Genomic DNA, 22,601 nt, shown 5'->3' on the forward strand with positions numbered 1-22,601 from the left:
TTCTGGATTTATGAAAGATTCTGGATGCATTTCATTAGTAAAAGTGTAACTATATCACAAAAATTTACGCTCTCAAGAGATAGAGTTGTAATGCCAAACGAGACTATTTTAATCAAGTAACAAATGGAAGAAGCATCTTATATTGAAATGATGAGTTCATATATACCCTGCTGTAGGCCTACAGTGATTCACAGTCTAGCTTCACAGTGCATTCCTGACTAATTATGCAGATTTTTGGGGCAATATTAAGAACACTCCATAAAACACCATTCTTCATCAGAATTTGTTTGTAAAGCAAAATGACTCTACTGCTCAGAGCTGTCTTAATAATCCCCACAAAAGATATTTACCCAACCACTATACAGCAGATGGGATTAAAACCTCTATTCCCAATGAATTCCTGAATTAAGACATCTCCATTATAGGACATAACAAAATTATTACAATACATTTTACTACTGTACATTCCCCCCCTCTGAAATATTTGTTACATAATGTACTTTATATACAATGAACAATACATTGTCAAGTTCCATCTCTAAAAATAAAAAAAATGCATTTGGCAAATCTGAAGGCAGAGCATACACAACATTCACAGCTCAAATGTTCCTAATGAGAAAGGCTTTAGTACAAAGTATGCCACTTACTTCCCATCTGTGTCTGATGCAGCTGCATAGTGCAGAGGTGTACAACCCCTCTCATCAAGGTCATTCACACTAGCTCCAGATCCCACAAGGGCAAACAGGCACTGATAATTACAATTGGCAGCAGCATAATGGAGTGGAGTTCTTTAGTACACATTTAAATAAAAAGTACAATGGTAAATAACAGCAAAATAATATTATAGAGACAGAAAAAGCAAAATAAAGTGAAACTTAAATCCTCCTTACATTTTTAACAAGTATTTGTGGTGAAGAATGCAATATTAAAAAATGGAGCCATTTTCTAGGGACCATTTAATAATGCAGAACAGTATCTAGGGGATTTATTTGCCAGCCAAAATATGCATAAACTTTGTATTAAAAGAAGCTTTATATGATTTTTCTTTTGTAAACTTGCAGAGGGAAATCAAGTTTACATTAGAAATATTATTTTCTGTTAAGTAATTTCAAGCCACATGGAAAAATATGGACAAATCAAAGAACTGCACAGCAACTAAGTGAATTAAAAGTAAAATACAACAATTAACAAACAGATGTTTTTGATAAACAGATTGGAATTTTGCCTAAGAGACAAAAGCATTATTTATTTATTTTTAGCTATACTAACATAGCAGAGTCATTGAAAGAAAAAATTTAAAATATACCTTGTCTTCTTACAACAAAACCATGAAATATTAATACTGATGTATAATCTCAGAGAAAACTTTTCGCAGCTTTAAATACATAAACAATTCTCTAAATAAACTAGTTCAGCTAAAATTTCAAAAGGATCAAGATGACTCAGAACTCCACTTTTATTTTTAAAAAGAGACTGCTGCTATAAATATCTCAATTTCGAGAAGACAGTCAGGCACTTTAAAGTGTCCCACCTCTTCCATCACTCTTAATATTACTTTTTCCCGTTTCTCTCCACTTTAAACTACTTGAATATTTTCCATCTCCTGAAATAATTTCTCTATATAACACGCACGTTAAACCAAAATCCAAACCAGGAAAGAAAAACAACTTTCAATTACATAAGTTGTGACGGATAGTTGTTCCTTTCTCAGGAAATAACGGAAGTGGAATTTAAAGCAAAATACAACTTTGGATCCATAACATTGTCCTCAATTCCTACTTCTGCTGTTCACATCCTGGAAAATCATATTTTCCATGACGTGACACGATATTTAACACAAGTACTGATCATGCCATCTGAACTTAAATAATCCTGTACTAAGAATAGAAATTAATGTCATTCCAAAAGAGTTTAGAGCTTAAACAGGGAAACAGAAAGGGATGGATATAATGAAAGGAAAAAGGGGAAGCACTTATAATAAAATAATGAATATTTTAATAAAAAAGCTTAGAAATAGCAACAGATTTATAGATTTGACTAATACGTTATTTGGAAAACATTACTAATGTCCTCGGATGAGAGCAACTCAAACACACAAGATCCACATTATAAGCAAAAAAAGGCACATAAAAGTTACAGTTGAATATGAAACTCAGTCTTTAAAAACATGACAAAACATCTACTTAACAAAACACAATAAACAAACTATATTTGTGATTTCTGATGTTGAAGCACAGTTTATTAGAGACATTGTATCTTAAAAAAACATTTAACCTGGAACACACAGACTTGCCCACACAGCAATATGCTACTTCTGCGATACTTTTAACAGCCCTTTACAGTATACAAATCTAGAATGTCTTACCTTCCAAATCTGTCCTTTTTGTTGAAGTCTGCACCAGTATTTAGCAGAAGATTTAGGCACTCCAAATTCCTATTAAATTAATGCACTATTATTCATGATTGCAAATTTTACTTCTTAGTATTGGCCTCTATGAATATCATATGTACATGCTACACATGTACATCTCATATGTTATTTTTAATGGAACTGAACTATAATACGAAATTTTTGATAAATACATTTCTGCATGTAAAACAGATTTCATAATTGCAGGACCAAATCAGTAAAGAATATAAATTACTTCAAGACCACATATATAAATTTTATGCAAATAGCACGCATAAAGCACAAAAACATGAATGTAATTCAATAAAAAATTTCAAGTCTTGTAAATAAACAATAACACCTGCATGTCACACGCTTTTTGCTACCAGGATTCCAGCACAGAGGCAAGTTTTTACTGCATGTTTTTTAAGGCCCAGTACAAGTTACAACGTAAATATTTTACTTTTTCGCGTAATCAATTGTCAATAAAATATGATCATCATAATAGATGTACAACACTGTTTATTGTTTAAACACTACCTTGGTAACTTTCCTAAACTGAAGATGAATGAGAGAATGTGTCACAAATTATGTGTTTTCATATGAAAAGATAGCATTTTAACCTTAATCACTTGCAAAAAGGATGTATCTATCAAGTATCTTTTGACTTGGAATGATTACTTAACACTATTACTTAAACAACATTCCAACAGAAAACTGAAAATATCAATATTACAGAGTTCCTGTGTCCCACATAGTGTGTCAGGAAATTTATTACCCAATTCTTCCAGGTAATTTTGAGTAGGTGCTATAGAAAATCTACAATACAAAAACAGTAATCAATACGGATCACAAGTGATGAGCAAGTAGTTCTGACTACTTCACCCACCCAAACTCTGGAATTTAATTATTGTTTTTAATTTAGTTAGATTATCTTTTGTTTATGGATTTGGTAAAAACAAATTTCCCAAAGTTGCTGTTTTCCACCTCATGTTCTACAGTGATTTGAGGTGGGCATGTTATTTTTCAATGCTGTAAATTCTAAAAATGATATAATCATCCACGGAAATTAAAAAAAAAAAAAGTAATTTCATCCCCAAACGTAAACCTAAGGTAAGGCTGATGATACCTGGACACTGTACTCCAGCAATTACTTATTGAGCTGAATAGTTAATTTATTTGTATTGATTGCAGATAGAATCCATCTTGAAATTATTTTCATCTTTACATAAATTCCAAGGGGAGCACAGAGAGGAAATACTAAAAAAAGAGCAGGAATGATCAATTGAAAAAAATAACAATAAATATGAAAGCATGAATGCTTTGTTGCATACCCTCCAGCTGCAGCTGCATGAAGACAAGTCCTGCCAAAGTCATCTGGTGTGTCAATGTCAAAACCTACAAAACAAATATTTTGTAAAATCATTATGTAACATCACCTTTCACAAAACTGCTGTCATCTACTGCTAAGAGAAATGCTTGCTAGCAAACTTTACACCTATTTGCAAAAAAGCACTCAAGCATTAAAAATTACTTCATTTGAAACATGTCCTTGCTATTTGCAAGGTTTTGAAAAACAGGCATTTAAATAAAACAAAGGAATCAAAAAAATGTAACTGCAATTTCATATCTAACCATATATTTTAACACAAAGATTAATATTTAAATCAGGTTTCAAAGCTACATTTTTGGTTTGAAAGAACTGCTATACTCTCCTAAGAGTCTTGCTCTTGTGTAACGTAACTTACTCATTCAATCTCCAGTTTTCGTACCTGGGAATGCTGGCATTTTTTTTTAGCTTTTTAAGAACTGTTCAACAACAATAAATAATAAACAACACAGAATATCTTATCCAAGAGTGCTATTATTTCAAGATTGTTTTCCTACTCCATGTCCCATAAAACAGGTTTTGTAGGCACCACTATGTTCTCCTCTCATTTCAATAGGCTATGCTATATGGCAAACAATTTAAGAGTTTACTAATTTGATTTGAAAAGTAGCCTTTGATGTTTTTTCACAGGTTGGCTGTCTGCACTACTAACTACTTAAATGTCATCCAGTACTGGAACAAGGAAGAATGGTGTTTTGTTAAGGTCTGCACATGAATATTAATTAATTTTAAAATCAGAGATCCTTAATTTACATAAAGGAGACTTTTCCTCCCAAAACCAAGAGGGGCACATAGTCTGCAGATATCAATCTCCACATCAACAGCACATGCTAACATGCTGTTAGCAGTATCTGGTCTTTCCAGCCTGAAGGTTGAACATATTCATATCTGCTCCAGGCTAGATTTACATCCAAGTTTGCTCAACTCATGTAAAACTCACAGAAATCACTTGCAAGTCTTTTGCAGGGTTTCCTTTGCCATACTGAATTTCTAGTAAGGGCACAATCAGCATAACATCATGTTTGAAAGAGCCAGAATATCCCTCATTTTGAACACATCCAATCGAAATATTGTCAATTATTGGACAGTCCTTTCCTGGGGAAGAATCCTTGCAAGCTTGCCCAGGACAGGACAGTAAATAAAAAGCCTTACCAGTAGGTGGTTTTAGTTATACTCCTTTAGTTCTTCTCCCAGGCTTCCCTAACAAACAATATAAAGCTGGGGAAGCAACTTGTTACTTTTCCTTTTCCCCAACTCTCTCCTCCCCACTTTTCTTTTTTCAAAAAACCTTAAGTGTCTTCAGATTAATACAGAACCATTTAGTTTATTCTTATTTTTCTTTTGTTCCTGAAGCTCCCTTTGGACAAATCTACTTTCTCAGAATTGCAATGGTTCAAAGAGCTTAGAATTCACATCAGACTCTGGCCAACAAGGGAAGTAATGACCGTAAAACCTCCACAACTTCAGGGAGGAGTCAAGCAATGAAGGAAAAGAGCAGTTTGCATTGCCTGTGATTAACAACACACCACCAATGCAATAGCTTCTTAATACAGCAGTCCACAGTCTTCAGAGCTATCAGGTGCCCACTACGGCAATAGGTAGGAATAGACTGATCTGTACAAAGCTAAAAACATCATGGAAGAGAAATAGGAGGATGCTCTATGAAGTCAGAACATCATTCTCCTCGAAGTTTCATTATAGTCTGAGCCAGTCATCCCACCTCTGTAGCCAACTCAAAATGCACAAACACAACATTAAAAAACTTACAAACACATTATTACAATTTGGATGATTTTTTTTTTTAATTACTTCTGCAAACGTTTGCATTAACTTTAACTCTGGACTGTCCATTAAAAAACAAGTACCAGGTTACTAGTAAACTATAAAGATTTTTATGTATTACTAAACTAAGATTTATTTAAAACCTACTCTATGAAATAAAGAACGAAGTGCAAAACACATATAAGAATTTAAAAGACTGTCTTACCTGATGAGAGGAGCTTTCTGCAGCAGTCTGAAAATCCACTTAATGCTGCCAAATGGAGAGGAAACATCCCATGTATACCCCGCCTAAGATACACCATAATCAGGTATCACAGTTTCATTACAAGTAAAATAAAACAAACATGATTGTGTGCAAAGCGCACATGCATCGTGGATTCAGCAAACTGCCTAATTAGAATACTGAGCTAAATTCACATATTAAAGGCTTTCTTACAAGCTATCAGAATGCACTAAATCAGTACAACAGCCTATTAAAACTTTCAAAGCTTTTACTTCAAATACATAAAAGGAAAATCTATTTCTCTTTTTCTTGGTACAAACTGTGATGTACTGAGTAGCTACTCTGAAGTACAGTACAGGATAATCTTATTTCAAGTTGAAGATGATATTAAAAATCATACTAGTCTTGTTACTATAATAACTACATTTCTAAATTCTCTCAGTTTGCATTCATATCAGTAAAGTTACCTACTTTGCAGTGTCAGCACCACTCGTAATCAGTGTGTTGATTAATAGCTCATGGCCATATCTAGCTGCTATGTGCAAAGGGGTATTTCCATTCTTATCTTCACAGTCTATTTCAGCTCCTATAATAAAAAGTAATTACTAAGTAAGAATATATGTAGGCATACAGACACCTTTGTTAGAAAAATAGCACTGATGATAATTTGAGGGACATTAATAATAGTCAATGAATAACTACTTTGGATTTAAACCCTACACAGCTTTCAGCTGTATTAGGTAGTTATAACAAGAAAAATAGAGAAAAGCGCTGTATTATGAAACCATATGGGACAAACTTTCTACAACCCAGGAAGAGAAATCTATATATTTTCCTGCATTCTGAAAGAAAAACAGTTCTTCAGTGTAACTTATCAAAATTTATAAGCAGGTATGCCAGACCCACCATTAACTGGTCTGTTACTGGACATTGCATCTGAAAAAAAAATCCGTACATTGCTATCCATACAAGAGGACAAAAAATCTGTAATACTGGAAAGCTGATGACAGAACTACTCCCTCCCCCTTTTTACCATTTTGAATGATGGTTTGGGATCTTGAAAATCTACCATGGATGGCTGTCATGTGCAAAGGTGTTTTCCCATCTTTACTCTGGAAAAGAAAAAAAAAAACCCCTGTGTTTACTTATGGTCAGTAAGAGTAATCCACTAGAACTGATTAAAAAAAAAAAAAAAAAAAAGACGTTGTTTTCAATCTTGTTTCCCCTCTATTCCATCCTTTAAATTTTTAAATTGTTTCTATGCACTTCTGTCAGACAGATGCTGGCAATGACAAGTCAGCATGACAGACATAGCAAGCTTTTCACAAGAGCTGCACTTAGTCACTCTTCCAGCTGTGAGTGACAACTCAGTGATGCCCACTCACTCACACTTATGTCTTTAAGATAACTCTCAACAGGATGATGACAGCACACAACTTTAGCAAAAAGCCTATGTCCAACTCTTCCTCTGCCCAAGTCTAAAATAAAACAATGCTTTAAGTTTGTTTCTTGAAAGAAAGCAGCTGTATTTCCTACAGAGTGAATTACGCAGAGTAAATTACACATTATATTAGAAGATAAAAAGCTCTTGTGTTTCTTGGCAATTTCTGTAAAGGGATGTTTGTAAGCAATTTATCATAAACCACAAGTTATCCCAGGGTAAAACTATTCAACCCTAATTGGTACTATACATTTGAAATGCACATCTTAAATGCGCACTTACTCATTCAACCAGTAAAGATGTCCTTTAAGTAGGCCAACAGTAATGCATAAGGAAACTTCAATTTTTAACAGCTCAATCTCAATGCACTTACAAACCCATTTTTTCTGTTATTATTACTTTAGGATGATTTTCCCCTTGTACTTTATCACAGGTAATGGGAAAGCTTTACTGCAGAAAAAGGTTCCTACAAACGCACACAAAAAATTGCAAACATGACAAGAAAATAAAAGGACTCTTAAAATGCACATGTGTACCGCATCTTTAAATTTTAAATGTTAGCTTTGAAGAGTGTGAAATGTTCATAAAACACAAAGTTAAAAAGGACAAAGATGGTAGGGGGAAGACAAAATATGAACATATGCATTGAAATATCACAAATTGCTGTCATGTGCAGAAGTGACTTCCCACCTTTACTCTCCCATTGAAATCAAATGACAAAGCTCCTACGGATGTGTTACTGAAAGTCTGCTGGATCCCCTTTTAGGGAAAGATGGATGTGGAATTTTCAGTTTTGTCACTGCACAGAGCAGCATACACCACCTACAACAATGTTATTACGGAAAAGATTGTCTTCTCAGACCTAGACTGAAAGAAATAAAACTTGATAATGAAAGTCATCTCCACATCTTTCAGCTAGTAGATTTCTTTGACCATAAATAATCCAAAAGACAACATCCACATATCATAGCAGATGCAAATAAACACAGAAAATGGGGTCAATTGTACAATCAGTTTTAGTTCTGTCACTGGAGGCCTTAAGAAAAGGCCAAATACATCATAAGTGACATCTTCCCCAAGCATTCTCTATGTTCTGATTTTCTTTCATCTTTCTCCCTATGGTTTAGTTCTCCTCTCTTTATCCAACTATTAACATTCTCTGTGTCTAATTACTTTCCTCCTTTAAAACAACTGTTACACATCTGATGTCTCTTTCTCTTACTTTTCTCCTTCTTTAGCCTGAGAATCTACTTATTTAAAGAAAAATTATCACATAAAATAAGCTTAGTGAAGCAACAGACAGAAGAACTTCAGGGCTCAGATAAAGTAGCCTGCAGTCTCACTGGTTCAGATGGAATACATCTGTATCTCAAAGGAAGGCTAATGAAAAGAAAGAAGATGGAGCTGGAGCTGAAAAAAAAGTAGACTCAAGTCTCAGTGAGCACATTAATAAAGTACCTTACAAGGACATAAGAATAACTTAAGGTGACAGTATCAGAAACTAAAGAGCATGGTCATCAACTGAGAACCCTCACAAGACAACTTCAGGGAGATCTTGCAAAGAACAGCAAAATAAGCTACAAAATCATTTTCCAGTTGTAAACGAAAAACCACAGTACCATCAATAACAGATTTATAGATTTACTCTGTTCAAATTTACTTAAAAATCCACTTAACATAAATTTCTAAGACAATGGATTGGATTGTCCACAGTGCCTCTCTCATGTATAACAGTCTCACGTTCCTTTCCAGCCCAGGAATAATATAACGCACAATTGTATATCAACATATAAACATAGAACTGGTATAAAATTAAATGAAGATGATAATTCCCATGTTGAAGCCAAACTGCTAGGTATAGGAATGCATTCAGAATTCCCCTCTAAGACATTGTCACTAGGGAAGGATATACAGAGTCAGAACCAGTAGCCAACTATTTCTTCAAGCAATGAAACAGGAAAGCGCTATTTATTGAGCAAAGCACTATTTCCTGAGATGCCCGGAGGTTGGACTGCATAAGAAGATAGGTATCTTCAAAACTTTTGCTCCAATTTCCCTTTCTTTATGCCTTTAAGGTCTTCTATCTAAATATCAATCTAACTACAGCTGTGTGATTTTATGAGGTCGGCCAGGATCACAGCACACGACAGAACAGCTATGGGCTAATGCTAACTTTTGTTGTCTTCAGTGAACCTCAATTAAACATGGTAATAGGAAAGATATCACCCAAGTCTCCTCTATCACTACAGAAAACATATACACAAAATACTTTAGATAATTTTTTTTTGCTAAGAACAATTTGCCAAGAACAGTAGTTGTTGTCAGAAATAACACACAGCATAATGTGTCCTATCAAGTGATTACTCAGATATTAAATGTACTCAAGACTTCTGAGCTCTGCTGAGGGTCAAGGGAAATGTGGGTCTATCATGTCGCAGCATTCTTCCAAGTGAAATCTCAACCTAGCAACAGTTCTTCTGTTCTAGTACCACCAATGCAAGTAAAAAACTTTTTCTATTTAGGTCACCAAACTTTCAAGCAGCAAAGGGGCCCATAAAACAATTAATACTGTCCCATTACATACGCCTTTCAATGTGTTCTTCCATGCAAGGAAATCCTGAATAGTGAGGAAAGAGGGTTGCAGTAATGAGCAATACTTAACAAGATTCACTGTTCCACAGTGGACACTGCCAAGGCTACGAAAACAAGCAGGAAATTATGTCCTCTGCCTACAGAGGTGATAAAAAGCATATAACATATTTATCTGTTCTATTATCTTCTGCCACATAATCTGTTCTCCAGATGAGGCCAGCACTCACAGACACGCACAAGAACTTACCCTCCATCTGCCATCAAGAATAAGAGTGTTTCCCTTTTGCTCTCCCCACTGCCACTCACAGCAGAAAGTGCTCTAATAGTACTGTCTAGTCTGCACCTAGATTGCCACCCATATCCCCTGTTACCTCTAACAGCACAGAAACAGTTGCACATGGGACGAAATTATTGAACCAGCTTACACAAGCAATATAATTATGATGAAAAATAGATCTTATAACCATTTTAAGAACTACTTTGAACTTAAACCTCAGTATTTGGAAATAGAACAGAACACTGGTTTCACTAAAAACTTAGTAAGAAGGCCCTAATTCCACCTCATTTTAATTCCACAATTTATTCTTATCTACCCAACATACTAGTTTTTTTTTAAGGACTGGTTAATCCAACATTTATCTTTATAGGCCTTTCCAGGGAAGTAGAAGTTGACTTAGAAATTATTTTCTTTTGCCTCAGTTCTTGCACTTTTCAACAGTGCAAGTGATAAATTTCCATATACCAAGTAAGGCTGTTCACACCTTCGGGTGTAAATTTATAGGCCAAATTCTGTCATACTGGTATAAATACACAGAAATGCTATTAAAAGAATTACAATGGAAACACCTTGATTAGGAAACAGGATAAATGCTGTTTTCAAGCTTAAAATCCTTACACAGTCCTACTTGCTTAATTATGCACTTAACTGTTTTGATACGTACTAAACCAACACATGTTAATTATAACAACCTACAGCTAAAGCTACTAACGCTCTTTCTGAAATGGAGCCCTCCTTATTTCTTTCTTTTAAGTCAGAAATATACACAAAGTTATGAACCCTTGCAACCCTGCATACAGAAAGACAGTAGTTCTTGGCTTGGTAATATTTGTCATGGGATGGTTTGGGTTGGAAGAGACCTCAAATATCATCTAGTTACAACTGCCCCGCCATGGGCAGGGACACCTTCCATTAGACTAAGTAGCCCAACTCCCCATCCAACCTGGCACTGAACACTTCCAGGAATGGGGCATTCACACCTTCCCTGGGTAACCTGTTCCAGTGACTCACCACCCTTGTAGTAAACAATTTCTTCCTAATATCTAATCTAACCCTACTCTCTAAGTTTGAAGATGTTCCCCTTGTCCTGTCATGAAATGCCCTTGTACAAAGTCCATCTCCAGTTTTCTTGTAGGTCCTAGAAGGTGCTGTAAGGTCTCCTTTGTTCTTATTTGTCTAAGTAACATACGTATATAATCACTAGTATATTTAACATTGTGGGATTATTTTCATGGCAGACCACATGTTTCTGAAAAATGATGTTTCATGAATGTAGGACAGAAGTCAGCCAATGCTGCAACACTGAACACTCAGTCTTATCCAGTCTGGGATATTATGCAGAGCAGAAAGCTGGCAACAAAAATAAACAGACTGTGACCTTGATATTTTAGGGAAAGTGAGAAATAAACCCTGTGACACAGCTCCTTACTTCTGCGGGGCACTTTGGTCATTAATTTTTCCACAACTGTGTTATGTACATTTGCATTAAATGAGTCACACATCTAAATATATGTAACAGTGAGCAGGAACATACATCTAAGATTTTTCCACATCAAAGAGCTTATTTTCAAACCACTCCCAAATTTTCAGTTCACTATGGGTTTTGTGCTAACAATAGATATAAAAATATATTTTAGTGCTAGTTAGTTGAAAATCAGGGTGAAGCATTGTGAAAATCACTGCTTACATGAAGTGAACAACAAACATCAAGATTTTTAACAGAAATGTCAGCTATTCTAACATTCACCTCCTGACCAGATTGTGTTGAAATTCAAGCATAAATCTATCAAACTTTTAAGAAACAAGAGGACAGATAATTCTCTTCCTACCACATGTGGGTGATAGTTCAGGCAATTAGACATCCTGCATAAGGAACATTTGGACTCCTCATTCCATCACCCTAGCCTAAAACCTGTCAAGACATCAGATACTGCCACTAAATGTTTCTGAACAGAGTTTAAATTTTCTTTACCAGAATAAAAATCAATGTAATACAAAATAGGAGGTCTCACATCTCTCTCCCACATCTCAAGACTTCACACTACACAGTAGAGAAGACAATAGAAGATATAGGTTATAGTTTGTTCTGTCTACAATACTAGATTATAAGGAATATTCTGCAACCAAGTACAGATGTAAAAGGTATACCGATTCTGCTTACCAAGTTTTGCTGGAATAATTAAAACACCAGCTGTTAAACCTTTCCAATGGCCTAATCTACCTATATTTGTATTTTTATACACTCTTCCCAAATCTGCCTGACTAATTATTCTAGGATCTTACATTATCAGCCCTTCAACTCCTCCAGTAATTAGCCTGTTCATACACATTTCTCTGAAATACCTTTGTTTTCGTTCATGTTACTTATTTACAAGGAAAACATATTCTTTTGCATTTTTTCAAATTATTTGCTTTTACTTACATGGTTAGACTAGGGAAAACAAATTATACAGAATTCTGACATTTAAATGTAATCAAGATTGAGTAGACAGTATCGTCATCCTTCTTCTTTATCCTTTTGGGCCATTTAATACATCCCACTGAGGTTCTGAGATTCTGATCAAGTTCTTTGAAGCAACATACTGGCTCATTTTTACAACAGTACTTTTCATACAAGTACTCCATCTATCAGTGAGAACCTCTAAAATGCTATCATAACAAATATTTTTGAAAAAAACTATCTCTGAAAAAGATGTACTGCATCTTTAGGCGTGAATGGATGGTTTTGGATATACCCACCTTTATATTTACATCTGCTCCGTTGCAGACCAAAAGCTCTAAACACAGTGCTCCATGTGTTGATGCAGCGGCAAAGTGCAAAGGTGTAAACCCCTTCTCATTTACTTGATTTACATTAGCACCACAGTCTATGAGTTCATTCACTACAACATCTTGCCCATTGTAACAAGCTACATGGAGAGGAGTATTTCCATAGGCATTTGGTTCATTCATCTATGAGAGAAAAAAAAACCCCAAGATTAGTTAGTAGGCAGAAAACTGTATTTAATGCAGTATTTAATTCTAACAAAGAAAGATCTCATGTTGTGAGATTATGTTTTGGAACTCTTCAAAACCAGAAATTAAAAGCAAGTTCTGAGTGTAGCACTTCGATCAAGACTTGTGTCCTGGGGAAGGGCATGATTGCCAACCTCCTGCAATTGTCTCCACACCAGTTTCCTGTGTGCAATTTAAGAGAAGACACAAATGCCAAAAACATCAACAGTGGCATACTACAAAGCATAGCATGGACCTCTATAAAACAGCATTTGCAAGTTTTCATCAAAAACATAGGTCATAGAGACTTTTCCCAAAGGAGGGGGTGCACAGGTGTGTATAGAAATTGAATTTGTTGTTGTACACAACATGATACTGAATTCTGATTTACTTCTCAATAAAGAACTCGAGCTGCAATCTCCAGCCTTGCAAGACTAAAATGTGATTCATAATCCATATTTCTTACAAAGTTTCAGAGTTTATTGTCAGGATGCTTTCTACATGCAGGTACTGTAGAGCCTTTTAATTTATTTTGCATTTGAATATTAATATGGTCTTACTCTGGTTTTGGAAGTTTCTCACAATTTTTAATATTTTCCAAAATTTAAGTGATGTAAGAAAGTCAGTAACATCTATATTTTACAAACTGAAGCAAAAGCATTTAATTTCCTGCACTTCAAAAAGGATTGTGTGGCAGAGTTAGGATCGGAATTCCTATTTCCTGACTTCAAGTCCAACAAATTAAGACCAAGAAATATCAAACAAACAAAAAACCTCTAATAAATACACATTTATTTTCACATTATTGTGCAAAATCTACAAGGCTCTTAAGTTACCCGGGAGAATGTGCTTTTATAACAGAAAAAGTATTTCCAGAGATCTTCATTCACATGCTTTCACTATACCATAACCTGTCCCTAAATAAACAGTGTCCTATAGTACTAACAAAAGCATCTCAAACAATAAAAAAATATGTCAGTTTTATTTTTCCTTACATCAACGCCAAGATCCAGAAGATATTTGACTACACTGATCATCCCACTAGATGCTGCAGCATGTAAGGGTGTATATGATTTCTTGTCTTTGCATGTTACTTCAGCTGTATGGGTCACGAGTAATTTCACAACTTCAATATGACCTAAAATAATAAAGACAAATAAAATAAAGCATCATTTTTTATTAACCAGTAGAGGGTTGCAAACTTAATAATTCTACGATTGTTATAACATGATCAAGACATTATTCATTTTGACCTAATCTGGAAAACAAAGAATTATTCTTGTTTTCTAATTCCATCATGACTTATAAAAGCAACATAATCACCTCCACATACCACATCCAACAATCATAGCATTTATACTGCAAAAATAAATTTGTATATTCAAAACACAATCTTGTCTTCTGCTTACACAGCAGGATTTTTCTGAAGACTTGAGAACTAGAGAGGCAAAGTCACTATGTAATTATTAAAAATTTACTGCAAATTTATGTTACCAACTCAAGAGACAGTGTGACTGTCAGATTTCCACTCTCACCTCAATTGCAAACGTGCCCGTTAAGGTTTCTGAATCTTAAGCAGAAACTTTGAAAAAATTATGCAAACATGAAAAGAAAAAAATATTCTACTTTGACATAAAAACATATCCCTCCCAATCCAACTTCCTTTACTTGTAAAGCGTTTAAAATCTTGAACCAAATTATACAGAACTTAGCAAAGCCCTGTTTTCAAGACTGACTCAGACAATCCAAGAAGGAACTGTAGCCTTTTGAAAGCATTAACTGCTCTCCTAAGACAATGAGAGGAGGGTAAGAGTCGAGTTGGGATCATGAGGAAAGGATGACCAGGGGGAAGTTCCAGCTGGAAAAAGGGAGGGAAGGTAGGGAGCCCACCCTGAAGTGGTGGGCAGTAGCTCTCACTGCCAGCTTTGAGCCAGGGGCCCCAACACCACACCACTGCTGCAAAGGGCAGTGAGCTTTCCACTGGCTTGTAGGCAGTTGTGACACTGCCCGCTAAGAAGCCATGAAAATGAGGTAACCAAAAAAATCTGTCATTCTTGCTCCGTTGTTAATTTAACTGCCAAAAAAGTCATCACTGAAAACACATGGATAATCATGACAAAGTCTGCTGAATAAAGTAGTACATAACTTTAACAGACCACGATACACTTAGTGCTTTGCCTTTGTAACTGACCCATACAGACAGACGTGGGGTTCTTTGTTTTGCCTTTCCAGTTACACCCTTACCTTAGTTAAAGAAGTGACGGGGGGGGGCATACTGAATTCTTATACTTATTCAGTCAGACATCTAAGTAGAAAGTATCAAGTCCAGCTTTCAGTTTAAGCGCTTCATAAAAAGTGAGGGTCTTCACTTTTTAAGAGAATTTGCAAAAGTTTGAATAGGAAGTATCTACCCAATAGAATATAGACAAAGCTATTTTTATAAACATTCAGCCACTATGATACTTATTCTATGCTGCATGTCCGACAGTAGACAAAACACCATTTTACCCAGTTATACTGATCACAACCATAAGAGTTTACCCGTGCAATGTGAAGTGATGCAATAGTTCACTTAACTACTTCAGTATTGTAGGAAAGAAGGGAAAGAGAAATGCAAACATGATGATACTCATCTTCTGACCCAAATAAAATGGGGACAGGAATGAAAACAAGCCCAATATGAGAGACAGAAACACAGAAGATACTGAAAGGAGTGAAAGGAATAGAGAGACTGAGTGGAAGTGGCAGAAAGAACTTTAAACAGAAGATAAAAACAAAGAAAAAACAAACCCGACCTGCATTGAAAACACAAGCAGCAATCAGTGGAAGACTCTCAAACAGAAGAGTAACCTACTTGAGGTGAGAAGTGTTGCAGAGACATCCAAATTTGTTAATGAGGGCAACAAGAATGTTAGTCCATTTCAGTCACAGCATTGCAGCTGGACAGCAACAGAGTCGGGTGAAAAGCAGGAAGGAAGGGAAACAATGGATACAACCCTAGGAAGTTATTTATAGTAGAATGACGAAAAGCATAACTTTTTTATTCTGTGGTCAGTTTTACACGGTTGAAAAGCTTTAAAGGTTTTCTTCAAACAACTGGAGCAAGGCACAATGGTTCTAAATTGTAAAAGAGAATGTCACAGGTTTTTTTTTCTTTTATTGAAGACTTTCAAAGTTTTTTCTACTCTGTTGTCTACAAGGATATTTAGGTTAATCAACATCAGTTAAATTACATTTTTCCTGCCCAAACACTGTGCATTGACAGAGTTTCCTGATGGTAGCCTATGAAATAGCACTGACTAAAATTGGCATAAATGTAGCTTATCTGAAAAACAGAAGATTTTTCCCTCATCTAGGCAAGCACAAACAAGAAAATGTCTCTGTCCTCTCACTGATACTTGTCAGATTTCTGCCATTTCATGCACAGATTTCATTCAACAAAATTCTGCAAATAACCACCTTGAGTAAAGTGGTTGGACAGCCTGTCACAGATGTTGCTTTGCAGATATAAGTACATGAAAAATACTAATGCAAAATATTGCAAAGCATGTTGGATCAATAATGAGGAATGCTCTTTAACTTCGGGGGTTTCAAGAACTGGTATCTGAAGTGCAATACCGTCCAGCTTCAAATTATAAGTTAGGAGCATTAATGTTGTGATGATCACTTCATAATTCACTGGCACATTCAAGTCTTTTCAAGTCTGATAAAAGACAATGAAGGACATTACCTTGACAGTACTGCCAGTGCATTGATCAAGGTCATGAGAATAATAATTATCCATTCCTGGAATAAGAATGGCAAGGCAAGAATTTGCAGTTTCAGGGAGGAAATATTCTTCTGAAATCCAACCCCCAGGGTTGGATTCAGGTGCCCCTTGTATTAACTGTTTACTTTTTGTTTAGTATTACTGCAAAATTTTTCACCTGTGATTAGACTCTCTGATTGAAGAACACAGTTCCTCCTTTTTAAACAACAAAATTACCTACCTCACTTTTCTTACTCAAACAAATTGATTTTCCTCAGCACAAAAAACACATTTACAAGGCAATTTGATCTATACTGTTAATGGTTTTCTGGCAGATGCACAATAACCTCAATGCTTACAATGCAAATTTTTCCTAGAAATATATAAAACCACTAAACATAAGGTGACTTTTTTTTTTTTACTAACAAAATAGTAATCAACTGAAATATGTACATACCCATATATGCTGCCCAATGTATAGCTCGTCTGTCTTTCTTGTCAAATGCATTAATATTGGCCCCTCTAGACAACAGTAAGCTGACCATCTAAAATAAAGTAGAGAAATCTTTTATTCATAATGGGAAACTCTGCTTAGAAAAAAGAAAATCATAGAAGAAACGTGTTTCTAAATACATGTGTTTCTAAAGGATTTAAATATGCTGGGTTTTGAATATTCCATAAGCTTGAAAAAACTGGCTGCCACACCCTGGCAGCAATAATGAAGCGACTGTAAGGAACACAAAACTTGATGTCAACAAAAACATTTCTCAGTTTAATATAGCAAAGCTGTGAAATCTTTCAAATCTTCAGGTTATTACTAAGGGATTCACTAAAGCTAATCCCCAAAAGCAAGTCAATTTCCAGTGTGTCTCCAATTACCTACATGCAATTAATGGGAATTTCTCAGCAGTCATTTTTCAAAGCTTCAATATTAGGCGAGTTAGAGCTTATTACATGTATTTTCTCCACTTTTCAGTGACATCACTTTCCATATGTCCACTATTTACTGAATAGAAAAATATCCTGGTTTTTCCATTTTTAATTTACCCATTACTAGTTTAACTCTACTTATCTCAGCAAATTTCCTTCTGTCATAAGAAAAGTGAAATCTGTAATAACCTTCCGACTTGATGATGTAACATTTATTTTCCACAACTGTTCTGTACAGAGATGCAAACAAAAGACAAATTCAAATACAAAATAGGACTTGGGTTTTTTTGAGGGGATGAGGGAGACATGATTTTAAACTGAGAAACTAAACATCAAAAATGTGAGGGACAGAATGATGAGTGGAAAACAAATTAAGAAAATTAACTTTTACCTCAACGTGTCCACTGAAGGCTGCATGATGCAACGCAGTTCTGCCTGCTCGATCAGACACATTTACATTGCTTAGGAGAGGCACCAAAGCTTCAGCACACTTCACAGCTTTGTTTGCAGCTGCTATGTGTAGCGGTGTCTGCCAGTTTTTATCACGAGCATTGACATCTGCTGAATGCTTTAACAACACCTGAACAGCATCCTGAAAGCATTTACAAAAAAAAAAATAAGCCCCTTAGTAAAGATCTAAAATGCCAGCCTTAGATTTAAGGACAGTATAGGAATATAACTCTTTACAATTTGTTCATTTATAAACATAATCGCAACACTTTGAGATTTGTACTTTATTATAAATCCAAATTTCGGGATGTTCTCATGAACGTGAGTAATATACCCCCTACAGGATTCAACCAAATCAACCATTTCCAGGTCTTTTATCCAATTCCTTATGCCACCTGGCAAATTGTTTTGTCATCACAACTGATTTCCAAAGCTCAATTAACCAACTCAGGACTTCTTCCATTGCCAAGGTTAAATGAAGTACTGTGAACTCATAATGAATTTTCATCAATCTGCCAAGTAAAAGTTTTGAACTGTCAAAGTCTAGAAATGGCAAAACCCCCAGATTATTAAACGTACATTTAGAAACCGCAGATAAAACAGAGCATGGTCACAAAAAGTTTCATCATACATTGTTGCAAAACTCCCGAAAAACGTTTTAAAATATTGCACTGAATTCCATCTCTCAAAAAGATTATTCATTTCCTTGTGTTAAAATTACAAGCTGTGAAAAATTGACAAATTACACTGTAATTCTTACAGGAAGATAATAAAAACCTATTAAAATATGTGCACCCAATTGGAATGCATAAAAAATTAAATCTGTTGGCAATATCAACATGATGATGAGTATTGCATTTTACACCAACTGTGTGACCTTCCCACAATTCACTAATTGCTTTTGGTGACTGCCAACTTAGTCACTGAGCACACAAATAATTGATTACCACTTTTAACTTAAAACATGTTACCACAAGTTGTTACTAGAAATTTTGAATTACAGTGGTATAACAGTTAGGTGTTATTCTCAGCTATGAGCAGAATGCTAAGTAACTCTTGATTCTATTTATATTATAATAAATTATATTTAAAGTGTTCAAATTTCTTGTACTGTCAATAAAAAAGAAAATAGGAACAAACATAAAAGTGAACATATGGCATCACAGGTTTATAATTTAAATGAGAAATGGAATAACTCTTCTATGAGAAACTGAAGCAGATAAAATACTTAAAAAAACTAATTATATTTTGAGTCTTGTCTTTTCAAAACCAAATATTAGGAAATACCATAATCAGAACAAGGAAATTTTAGAACAGCTATTACCTCTTTTGCAGAAGGAAGCACAATAATATTAGTATAAAAATAATGTATCTCATTTTTAAGCACATATGCAACTAACGAATTTAATAGAATTAGTGAATCTACTTAGGGCTTCTTTTTTTTTTTTTTAATTTGCAATGTACACCAGGTGCACAAAAATATAAAGGCCTAGAATGTGACTGTCTTGACAGGAAGTTGCCTTAACTTGCACAGTTGACAGCGAAATCCATAATTCCAGCAATTTTGTATGTTTCAATGTCCTTGTTTAATTGCAGCTGTCCTTACTTAACAAGTAAATCCAGATGTTTTATGGAAATTATTATCAAGCTTTTTCATCACAGTTTTTCATCTAAAGCCCCAAACCTATATATATATGTCTGTCAGCTGGTAAACGATGCCTATATGTATCAACCACGTATATGGGCCCCTATGACTCACTGTGTTTATAAATAGAGAATTCTGACAAGCCCCTATCATTGGCTTTTGGGTAAATAGTCTGATTGGTTTACGTGTATTGGTTGCCTTTGGTTAGCATTTTGTTTAAAATCTTCCACATTTAAAAAAATATGACCACTGCTGCATTTCTTGAAGTTATCATTTAGGCCCAGTTTGTCTGCAGTACTCCTCTCTGCAAGCATTACTATTGTAAAGAGCTTTTATTGTTCCTCAGCTCTGAAGAATGCAGCATTTAGTGCTTCGGTCAGCTCCCAAAGGAGCAGCCTAAAAATATCTCAAGAACAAATAGCATTTGGGAATAAGGCACCCTTGAAGACTCATTTTCAAACGCTGTTTTTAATATCATGATATCCATATAACTTAGCTATTAATTCTAGTGACAAAATACTGCCATTTATCCAGGGAATTCAAAAGCAAAAACTGAAACAAGGCTTGTTTAGATAGTTTGTGGATCAAATACTTCAAGTTCAATGCTTGTCAAAACCAAAATATTCACTTCTATCTTCTCAAACAAAAATTTACTAATAAAAAATCTTTACTTGACATGTACTGAAATGAGCATCATTTTGACTCAGGATCTCAAAGGAGAGAGTTTTGCATAAACTCTTCTACATAACAAGCTCAGCATTTCTCTGTTTGTTTTGATCTTCTACAGGCATTTAAATTTTTTATTAAGACAACCACAATAGAGAAACAATAACAAAGTAATTTCTTACATTATTATATTCTCACAACTATGTAACTGGTAGACTTCAAGAAACATGTTATATTTCACTTATAATTTTTAAAGTGATGTTCAATACTATTATTATTAATTAATCACTTTTTTAAAAAAAACAACAGAGATTTGCAGGCCTTTATAGAATCATTTATTTCTTCAATGCCTGAACAGCCAAGCATGTAAGAAAACCAAAGAAATGCAAAGACGATGTTGTAAAAACTATTAAATCTTAATTTATCTCTAATTCCCTCATGCCAAACAATTCTGGTTACCTTAGAAGTAAAGTGAACTTGAGAACATTGTGTGTAGCATCCTCTGCTAAGGAAATTGCAGAGAGTAAAGCTCAGAACTGTCAGTTTACAGTTTTTCCCCTTTCTTCCTGCTCAGGCAAGTGCTATACATATATACATACCCTCAGTAGGTTAAATAAACTTACAAAAACGTTCTGCAATTCCAAACATTTGGAGTAGTTTCACTTTTTAAAAAACGAACATCGGACAGAAGGTAATTGAGATGCCTTATTTTAAAACAAAGCAGTCACAAAGAGCAACATACCTCACTACAAGATGCTACAGCTCTGTGTAAAGGAGTCAACCATTTGCTGTCTTTGGCATTAACTCTAGCTCCTGTAACAAAAAATAAAGTAACAGAAATTTAAAATGTATTTATAGGATGACAAACATTTTCAAAAACAGAGATAGACCTATTGGAAGTTATTTATTCTAGGCTCACTAATACAGTACGACGCAAAAAATGGAAAGGGATCTTTTCTCCAGTTGACGTCCAACACTTTGAGGAAAGTTCTTTTAACACTGTAACTGTAATACTCTTCCACATCAAAGGATACTCATATTTTTACATTTGGTCATCCTCTATATTCTTTTGCACTTCCAAAGCCACATAAAAGGCTGTTGCGTAAGAAAAATTAACTCCTTGCCTTCATTCAGCAACAAAAATGTCATACTTTCACAGTTGAAACTCTCCACTAAAACAGAGAAAGAAGCTATGCTTACACCCCATGCCTCCAGTTTCCTTGTGGTTGGCACGTCTGATGCAAAGGTGTAAAGAATGAGGATGATTCTTCTACTGGGAATTTGGGAACAAGGCTTCACCACTTCACCAAGCCCACCCCAGGATGTCCTGGTCCTCCCTTCATGAGAGAGATATGGCCACACCTCTCTACTTCCAAAAGCATTCTAGAGAAAGAGCCATTCTTGTCCCCAGGAAACAAGGCTGCACAAACATCTGTAAGGGACACAAACCTGGGTTTGGATTTTAATTTTTTTTCTTAATAATAAAAGAAAAGAAGAGCTTGGGAACTTTTTTCCCTGAAGGAAAGCAGCTGAATTACATTTTAACTTCCAGTGAGCTCCACCAAACAAGAAAACTTAATGATTAAAGTTAATAATTTGATTTCTTACTGACACACACACATATATAAATAACCTTGTAGGTTTTTTTATACCTTGAGTGGAAATTTATCCATCTTTATTTCAAAACTTCTGAGATTTTACAGGGATAGCTTAGACACAATGTTACATTTTTGAAAAAACAGTTTGGAAATACTGTTGGAAAGAATCATCCAGTAACATTAATGCTACATGATCAGAGTTGATTGACTTCTCAGGCTAAATATATGTCAGTTATGTCAGAACCAACTGTAATATTTCCTATGCAGGAACAGAAGAGGATGGAAGGCCAGTCGGACACCAAATGCCAAACAAGCTGCTGGTCAAGACACTCAGCTGAGAGACAGGGTATTTTGCTCCAAGACCTGCACCAGCAAAGAAGTTGAACGACCTGACCAACAACCCAGGCAGTCTGTACAGAATCATGGTTGCATATAATAACCAAACCAAATACCTGAAGTCAATTCTCCTGAGTTTC

At 35.0% G+C, this 22,601-nt stretch overlaps 1 protein-coding gene across 3 annotated transcripts in view; it reads right to left on the bottom strand.

The window, feature by feature from the left end:
• Positions 1-22,601, bottom strand: part of ANKRD28 (ankyrin repeat domain 28) — a 119,136-nt gene that overhangs the window by 21,850 nt on the left and 74,685 nt on the right. For all 3 annotated transcript variants that reach the window (XM_027638994.1, XM_027638995.1, XM_027638996.1), the window contains exons 4-14: positions 21,270-21,340; positions 18,158-18,358; positions 17,294-17,381; positions 14,084-14,226; positions 12,834-13,046; positions 6,818-6,896; positions 6,256-6,370; positions 5,767-5,849; positions 3,724-3,787; positions 2,366-2,434; positions 648-788 (exon numbers count right to left, since the gene is read on the bottom strand). In XM_027638994.1, coding sequence (XP_027494795.1) covers positions 648-788; positions 2,366-2,434; positions 3,724-3,787; positions 5,767-5,849; positions 6,256-6,370; positions 6,818-6,896; positions 12,834-13,046; positions 14,084-14,226; positions 17,294-17,381; positions 18,158-18,358; positions 21,270-21,340 — 1,267 coding nt within the window. The remainder of the gene's footprint in view (positions 1-647; positions 789-2,365; positions 2,435-3,723; positions 3,788-5,766; positions 5,850-6,255; positions 6,371-6,817; positions 6,897-12,833; positions 13,047-14,083; positions 14,227-17,293; positions 17,382-18,157; positions 18,359-21,269; positions 21,341-22,601) is intronic.

The sequence above is a fragment of the Corapipo altera genome, unplaced genomic scaffold, assembly GCF_003945725.1.
Source record: "Corapipo altera isolate COAL_440 unplaced genomic scaffold, ASM394572v1 44, whole genome shotgun sequence".
Lineage (NCBI taxonomy): Eukaryota > Metazoa > Chordata > Aves > Passeriformes > Pipridae > Corapipo > Corapipo altera.